The 9064-nt window shown below is 42.0% G+C and overlaps 1 protein-coding gene across 1 annotated transcript in view; it reads left to right on the forward strand.

Annotated features, from left to right (window-relative positions):
- The window catches only part of RHEB (Ras homolog enriched in brain), a 36250-nt gene continuing 27186 nt past the window's right edge, over window positions 1–9064 (forward strand). The window contains exon 1 of the mRNA XM_009322508.1: window positions 1–76. Coding sequence (XP_009320783.1) covers window positions 1–76 — 76 coding nt within the window. The remainder of the gene's footprint in view (window positions 77–9064) is intronic.

Consider the following 9064-nt stretch of genomic DNA (forward strand, 5'->3'; position numbering starts at 1 on the left):
ATGCCTCTCCAGTTCTTACAGCATGGAAGTGTGGAAACCAAAGATGAAGATGTGGGTTATTTCCCAAATAGCCAGGGTAAGGAACTGAGCAACTTCTGAAAGGCTTTGCTGTACCTACGGTAAATCTTGGCCCTTGACCTATTTGCCTGTCATAGTTCACATTTTATCCATTTCTGCCAAGTAGATGTGATGTACTTAATTTCTTAGATACTGTTTGAAATAGATTTGAATTTATGATTAGCTGGATTAACTTATGATTTAACTGGATAATAGCAGAGTAATAATCACTATCGCACTTCGAGAATTTTATTTGCATTGATATGCAAAGACTTGTGCAGCAGACAAATATAGCACGCTGCTCTGTCTCTTGAAGGTCGGCCTGAAGTTAGGTTGCCTTAAACTGTAGCTTGATACTCAACTCCTTGTCCAAGTTGCGTGGTTGTGCTAGCAGAGTGCTGGGAAGTGAGGAATACAGCTTCTCTTGGCAAGTGCTTCCTCAGGTGATGGAGCTGGACTGGCTGGAAGACATTCACTTGTGAAAGACAGTCTAAACAGAAAAGTAGTTCAATGTCAAGTTGCAAATGTAATCTTCAGTTATCTTCCTGGGCTATTTTCAAGGGGGAGGGGGGGGTGCTCTTTGTTCTGTTGGGGTTTTTTGTTGTTCTTCCTTGCAATCTTTGGAGTTCTGTATTGTGACCTTTTTGTACTAGATAGTATAAAAACTGAGAATAGAAAAGTATGATTCCTACCTGAAAACTCTTAATTTGAAGTACCTTGTAAGCCAACAGATGGATACACACTGATTAGGAAAGTAAGAAAGCCAGCTGGCTGTCGTGACAGGCAACTCTATAATATGCTATAGCAAACAAGGCTTTCCTCTTCTATCTTCTCTGCCCTATGGCAAAATCAACTCTGTCATGTCATATCTGATGGATCTTAGGCTTAAATCCCCTTAAAATTTCCCCAGGTTGGGGGCTCTAATGATTCTTCCGATACTCTGCATGGTGTTATCCTTATTCCAGAGTCTTTTTTTCCTGGTATCTTACCCACGTCTGTCATGCTGTGATTTTGGTATATTACTACTTTGAACCTTCCTTACTGTTAACAGATTGCCCTCTGTATTCAGAGGCTACTCTGTTATGTTGATTGGGTAAGTGTGTAAATGAAGGCTTGCAATCAGAGTTAGTGGGGAGGGGTTAATGAGCAACTCCAGCTGTATAGTGTATGGTATGAAGATCGCATTTAACAGATCGTGGCTTTCTTCAACCAAGAAGAAAGCCTTCTTTCCTCAAGGGGAGGAACTTCACATGTTAAGCAGAAGGAACATGGAGGATGCCTATAGAGTTAATTCAAAGAAGATCTGGAATTGAATTGGAGGAGAGACAACAGTAACTTATCAAAAATTGATCTGAATCTGATATGGGGAGACAGTTTTTGTAGAGGAAGGTACAGTTCAGGCATACTGTTTTTTATGTTGGCATGTTTATGTGTAGATCCACAGCAGCCTTGTGCTAGGCAGGAGAATTAAAGTGGTCAATGCTCAACTGTATAATCATTAATCAAGATGGTCTCAGCGTCTACCTATGCATCTGTTGACAGAGGTGTGATGGAGTTGACCATGTCCTGCTCCACTGGTGGAAGAGAGAGTCAGCACTAATCTTTGTCAGTATTCCTAAAGACCACCTTCTCTGTTTTGTGCTAAGAGATGTTAGTGTTGTCAGGGTTGGTACCGCAGTTGCTGGTGGTTCATGCAGCTTTGGGAACTTAAAGCAATGCAGGTCATGGCAGGTGAATACTGCTGTGTGCTGATGTTGACTCCTGCCAGTAGCAACGCTCTTTCCACGAAAGCCAGGTTTTGGCTGCCATGTGCATTGCTGGCATTTGTTGACATTGGGTTCGTCAGACTTTGGACCATCAGTGTGGGCACAAAGACTTTATTGCATTGACTTACTACTTCATAGTCAGGTATAGTGCTGCAGGCTGAGGCTGCCTTTTGTTGCTAAGGTCTTCTAGTGATTATTATGCAGTTAGACTGAGCTATATATGTTTAATATATTTTAAAAGTAGCTTGCCTGTAGTTGTTGGAACAAATCAGTAATATTTTCAGCTTTTGCTACGGGTTGGCAAATAGCTTTGTGGACCTTTTGTCAGAGTGGGGCTGAAATTTCTTAGCTATAGTTGCTGGATATATATCACACTATTTGCTTGGTAATGTTACCAAGAGAGGGGATATTACCATTACTACCTCATCAGGATTTCATCAGGTACCTGCCATCTGTCATCCTGCAACAAGGAGGAGAGAAATACATCTCTTACTATTGTTCTTGCAATTCCAAGAAGATCCTTGAAGCCCTGTTTCATATGCGTTTCAGTAGTACTGTCAAGGGGGTCCATTTCTCACCATTTCAGCTGCATTTCTGACAGTTTACTTGGCGTTACGATACACTCAGGGTGAAGCTCCTAGACTTGCCTTTTTAAAATGATGCCAGGAAAATTTCACTGACATATTCAGAGACTTAGTCCTCTGCTTGGTGGTGGTTGTAAGCAACAACAAGGTATAGTGGCCACAGCGTTGGCAACAGTCAATGCTATGGCTCCAGTCCTCATAAAGATCCTTATAAAGGAAGATCCTTAGGGAAGACCTGCATTTCAGTGAAACAGTACTGATCCGTTGAAAGACTGAGGTCTTTCGTCTTGGGAAGGGTTCTGTGCTATTAAAGCTTTCTCTGTTACTGGTGTAGATCAGGTGGTCTAAAAACAGAAGCGAGATTTGCAGTGAAAGGAAGAGGAGAGAAGAGTTTATCCTGTTTTCTGATAGAAATGTTAAGTTTAAAATCCTAATTTGTACCTATGCGCTCTGGCTGCTTCGATGGTGCACTGCTTTACCAGGTGGTCAATAACACCAGCCACATTAAGCTACATGCTACTGCTAACTTCAGCCACTTGTGTAGAAATGGGAAAAAAGGAAAACGATGGCTGCAAACCCGTGGTAAACCTAAACAGTTGCTTTATCCCACGTGTTGTGCATAGAGTGGAGTTCATGGGCTTCTGCTGTTAAATTCAGCTGTGCTGCAAGTGCAGTTAAGGCAGTGTCTATGCAGCGGATGGAGAGCTGGTGCTGGTAACTGCAGTTGGAAAGATCCACTTCCTGAAGTGCTTAAAACCTGCTAGTCCTGGTATTTCTGGCTTGCAGAAAGGTAATTTAAGTTGTGCACCCCAGTGATCTTTAGCGTCAAGAAAGAACTGACTGGAAGTTGGGAGTTCATTCCCTTGCGTTGAAACTAAAACCTTGAAGTTGGAAAAGGGGAATGCATGGAATGCATTAAAGCAAGAAATACGAATTTTATCTCTAATGACATAGCATTTTAAAACTGTTTCAATGATGAAATAATGACAGTTACTGAAAGTATCTTTCAAAGACATTTCATGTTGTACATACCCGATGATCCAAGGAAAGGTCAAGTTTATTTAGGTACCTAATTAGCTGCTTGAAGTGTGTGCATAGAGAGAGAGAGGAGTTGGCTTCTACTCAGCAGTACAACTTGAATTTTACTTCTTGGGGGGGGGAAATCAGTACTAAGTTCAGGCTCTCTCCCTCTAAGTGTGTCATAAACTGAAACATTAGGGTCTGATCTTTAAGCTTAATAAGCTTCCCTTTAGAATTCTAGTATATCAAGTAGTACTGCCTAACTTTTAGTTGAGGAATACATTTGCTAATTAGGCTAGCATATGTGCCTGATAAGTCAAGTTGCCTCTGAATTTCTACAGCCACCTGAAATGTTTTAGGCATGGTGCTGTGGGGAGGGAGGTGGGAAGGTGCTGCAGAGGTGCACAGTTTCTGCAGGAAGTCTGAAGGGAATACAGAGGATGCTATTTATCTGAGCAAATATTGGTTGACTGTCTTGCATGTGAATGTCTGAATTTCCTTCGTAGTTAGGAGAGCCCAGGGTGCAGTTTCCCTGCCCTATTTAAAGCATCTTGGATGCAGCCATCTATGCATGTATACCATGGCCGGGTGAGGTACGTGCCACAGAAGTTTTCTGGATTTCTTTAAGCCATGTAATGGCTTTTCCATCTTTGACAACTGATAGTAAACACGTGGAATTAAAATTGGTTTACCTCATTAAAAGGGAAATATCAGGCAAACTGTGGCACACGCTTTTCTGCCAGCAAGGGTAACAAGTGGAGGTAACTGGACTGTGCACTAAAATAACTAAAACATTTCTTCTGACAATCCTTTGCTGCGGTTACTGACTTAAATGGAGACAAAATGGACACCTGGAAGTGGCAACTAAGCTGTTGCAGCAAAACAGTAGAATTTTTCTGTACATACTTGCCTGGACGTCTAATACATTGCAACAAAGTGCAAGTGAGCATTGAGAGGTGAGCACTGCAGCAGGATGGAGCAAGCTCGCTGTTACATATCAGGGAATAAAGCACACGCTCTCTTCTTGCTTTCCTTACAGAAAATATGATCTAGAGAGCATCATTAGGACTTCTTGGTTTGTGTTTTGAAGGATCATCACTGCCAACCTTACAAGGGCCTGCAAATATGCTTGTGAGTTTGACCGACTGCTTTGAAATCTGAAGAAAATAAAGGAAGCCATCTGACTTCCTTTCTAAATGACTGCCTCTCAGATTTCTTCTGGCTTGCAGAGGAATACCTTTGATAAACCTCAAGAAGATTGTGCAATGCAGAAGGAAGGGAAACAAGCATGTGTCCTTTTCTCCCCGCAGGCTTGTGTTCTTGGTGTTACAGACTGTCATGTGAACCTCCTCTTCTGCAGCAGGAGTGGTTCTTGCTACGGTATCTTGCCTTAGACTGTCAAATATATTTCCTTATATCCTAATATAAAAATAGATCAATCCTAATATAAAAATAGATCAGGAGAAGGCAGGGAACAGTTGTAGCAATAGGATAGAGTGCCATAGAAGTTGAAAAAGAGCTTGTGGTGTTGTGAAATGCTGATCTGCTGTTTGGTTTGTCATGAAGGTCTCTTCTGTTCTTGAGGTCCCTTGCTACCAAAAGATGTGTCATTGAAGTCCTCAGACTTTCTCTCTTACAGGATTATAAGGGCAGATCCTCTAGTCTGTCCTTCAGAAAACTCAGACAGCACTTTGAGAGAGGAGTGCCACCACTCTTTGTGTTGCAAATCAAGCATGAGTATCATATAAGCAAGTGCACCAATTGAGCTCTGTGTGTCAGCAAGAGTTTTCTCTGTAAGCATCAGAAAATAATGTTTTAATCCTGGTATCACAATGTTGACGTCACAAGGAAATCACTACAAAATGGATAAAACTATGGCTCAAAGTAGATGTTTATAAGTGATAATTCCTCATGATTAAAAGTCTAATAGTAAAATTAAGTTGCATCTGAGTAAAACACAAACTACTCATTGTATCACTGTCTCCAGAGGTTTGGAAACAGAATTCTTTATTGACCCAGATGTATCATTTTTATAGTCATTAGAATGATTCACCGAACTACGTAGCAGTGTACAGCAAAATAGCAACTACATAGCCATAATTAGTACCTGGAGGGAAAAAAATCTTAATTAACCATAGAAAGTTGCTAATGATGAAGCCTGAGATGAATGATGAGCTAGTGATGGATTCTGAGATCATCTGCTATCTTGTGGAAAGATTTTTGTTGAAGACTGATGCTATAATTCCCTTTGCTACCCAGTTAAACCTCCATCTGCTCCAAGAAGTTGTTCTGTCCCTTTCTGTGCTCTGAGGACAAATAGATAATCTGCGCTGTGGAGATCGTCGTGTCTCCATTTTGTGCATCTTGGTATTCTGAATTAAAGAAGATAAAGATCCCAACGTTCAAGTTAAATTGAGTGTAACTTTCAGTATGAAAACTTCATTTCTGTGAAGCGTAGTAAGTTGAGCATAGCTGTGCGTGAGATACTGAAAGTTGGGTACGCAGTAAGTCTTCTCTAATTTGATGTGACTGACAGCATTTCATTATGAAGTTTCTTGAACCCTTTTGTGACAAAACCTAAACTAGTTTGTTCTGTAGGTATGACAGTAGATCTACGTAGAGACTAACTTAGGTAAGATGCTAGGCTTGTGGTAGGGGTGGATTAGATGCTGCCAGCTGTTAAGTGTTTAATAATTAAGCAAAGTACATAAGCAGACTTTTTAATGGAAAAAGATGGGTTAAAGACACTATGCATCTAAAATTCTAACAGAACGGAGAATTGCAACTCTTCAGTAGTTGTTGTTCTTGACCCAGTCAAACTGTTTACTGATTGCTTGTGCAGACGATTTTGAGTATTGAGAAATTCTTCCTGTTGAGATAAACTGCACTGTGCTGCCAGTGGCTGTCATCGTGGAGACGCCACGTTAGAGGGCAGCTGCAGAATTGAGCTTGCACAATGCCTTGCTTGTGGTGCTGTTGTTTGACTTGCTCACTGGCCAGTTGCATCATTTCTATCTCCTGGGTTTGGGGGGGAAGTTGGCTGCAGATGAGGATTTCATCTGGGCTTTCCCTCTGCCTATTGCAAGGAGAATAAGGATGTGGGATGGGGACGGCAGGCAGGTGGTGGTGCACCAAAGAGAGGGCATGGCCTCTTCAGGGAGGCCAGCTGTTCATGAGCCCACCCATGCTCAGTTACTCATCTTCTTGGTAAACTGCCTAGTGTTGTAAAGCTTGAATTCTAAGGATAGATTAAATACCACAGCTCTTGTCCAAGAAGTAAAAAGATGAGTAAAAACTCAGTTTGGCAATTGTTTTGCCTTGACAATTGCAATGGCATTTGAAACTGCTGTGCTATGACTGCACTGGTAAGAGTGTTTATGGGACGTTCTGCTTTATGTAGTGAGTGGTATTTCTGAGTGAGAACAGAAATACAACAGCTTTATTTTTTGAAATGGCTTTCTGTCTGAAGACCTGTTCCTCCTCTGTTTTGAGAGTGGAAAAAACTTTTCTTTACCACTCCCGCATAATATCATAAATAACGAATTGTGTATGCAAATACCCTTTGGGTACTTCTGGACAACTTGAGTGGAGCTTTCTGCCACCTGGGACTTGTATTCCAGTAAAACCCATTCCTCCCAACCCTTACCTTCTGTCCTGTTCCTCCAGGGAGAGGGAGAGTCAGTAAACTTGGAGGATTTTGCTTACAACTCCTCTGCCATAGAGTATCTGGTGTTTCAAGTTACCATAGCAAGTACAGCTGGAGGAGTCATCCTGTTGCCCTCACTCAGTGTTGCCCTTATTTGATTCATTTATTTCTTTGTCGGCATTTTGAGCTCTCTGATTCTGAACAGAGTCAAAAGGTTAAACCATAATCTTCTCCAGTGAGATTCTGCAAATGCTTTTTCGTCTTAGAATCACAGGTCTCCATCGACTTAGTGAACCACTTCCAGCAGACTTTGCCTTGCTTCTGCTCATGACACTTCTCCTTTTGGTCTCAACAGATGTTTATTTTCCTAAAACTTGAGGACAGTGGATAAACTAAAAGTACCAGTGTGGAGGATGCTACAAGGAAAAGCTTAGCAAACTAAAAAACATTTGGGGTTTGTTCTAAATGAGGACATACTAGAACTGAGCCTTTTTTGAGGTATGCACCCTTGAGTAATTAATTAATCAAATCTTTGCTTCTGGCGTCAGGCGCCTTCGTCCTTTTAGGCTGAAGTGTGCTAGTGGTGTATGCACACCTAGACTGCAGTGTCTCCCTGCGTCCTCCTCCCTGCAGTGCTCAGAGATGGGGTTAGCACGTCAGTAAATGCAGTTGGGTGCAGTTCCTTGGCCCCTGCCTCATGGACATTATGTTTATGTTGTAATTCTCTCTGATAATGTTGCCTGATCTTTCTGGGGAAAGAGGTGATAGGAGCTAAATTGTCAACTTAATTTTCCTCTCTGTCCATGAGCGTAGGTCAAAGGCCTGGAATAAAACCTGTGGGACAAAGTTCAAGCCAAGCTGTTGTTTACGTGGTCATGCGTGCTTCTTGGGCATGGGCTGAGACAAGGCAGTGGGGTGTTAATGACTTAGGTTTAAAATTTCTTGTGCCCCCTTTGGAAGCCTTGCTTTAGTGGGATACTGTCGCATGCACTTATCCCAAGGGGGTACGTGGCTGAATCCAAGGCTGGAGAGCTTCTCTGTGGCTCATCTAGGAAGGCAGGCAACCTCTTGTGATCCTAAACACAGCAGTACTGGAAGGCTTGTTACAAAGCTTGGAGGAATTTAGGAGCAGAGTGTTGGAACACTGCTTTTGTCTGTTTTTGTTTCCTCCTCTTTCACTTTTAGGAGGAAAGCAGTAATTAATACAGCTGGATGTTAAATGCAGCATTTTCTGTTGGCTCCGACTTCTTTCTAGTATTCAGTTTCCAGACTTAGCACAGACAGACAGTAGTAGTCAAGTCTTTCAGTTAGTTTAGGATCCTTCTTAGGAGGAAAAATGTTCAGTGATGATCTGTGCTTAACTTAGCTCTTCTTATCTTGAAGATATATAACAGCCTAATATAGGAAAGTTAACTTAGTTTTAAAATGGAGTGCTTAATGTGCTGGTATTGGCAAAGAATCTGGAATCATGAACTCTGGGTAGCAACTTCATAAGCTTATAGCTGAAGAAGAAATAGCCTGTAAGTTCATTCACTCTCTAAGTGGTGTCCAAAATACACAGTTTCAGCAAGTTGCTGGGATGCATAGTCTCAGTTTTAAGTGTGTCCTTACTAGAATCATAGAATCATTAAGGTTGGAAGAGACCTCTAAGATCATTGAGTCCAACCGTCAACCCAACAACACCATGCCCACTAAACCATGTCCCTAAGCGCCTCATCTACCCGTCTTTTAAATACCTTCAGGGATGGTCACTCAACCACTTCCCTGGGCAGCCTGTTCCAATGTTTAACCACTCTTCCAGTAAAGACATTGTTCCTCATGTCCAATCTAAGCCTCCCCTGGCGCAACTTGAGGCCATTTCCTCTCGTCCTATCGCCATTTACTTGGGAGAAGAGACCGACACCCACCTCGCTACAACCTCCTTTCAGGTAGTTGTAGAGAGCGATGAGGTCTCCCCTCAGCCTCCTTTTCTCCAGGCTAAACAACCCCAG

The sequence above is a fragment of the Pygoscelis adeliae genome, unplaced genomic scaffold (genome assembly GCF_000699105.1).
Source record: "Pygoscelis adeliae isolate BGI_AS28 unplaced genomic scaffold, ASM69910v1 Scaffold123, whole genome shotgun sequence".
NCBI lineage: Eukaryota > Metazoa > Chordata > Aves > Sphenisciformes > Spheniscidae > Pygoscelis > Pygoscelis adeliae.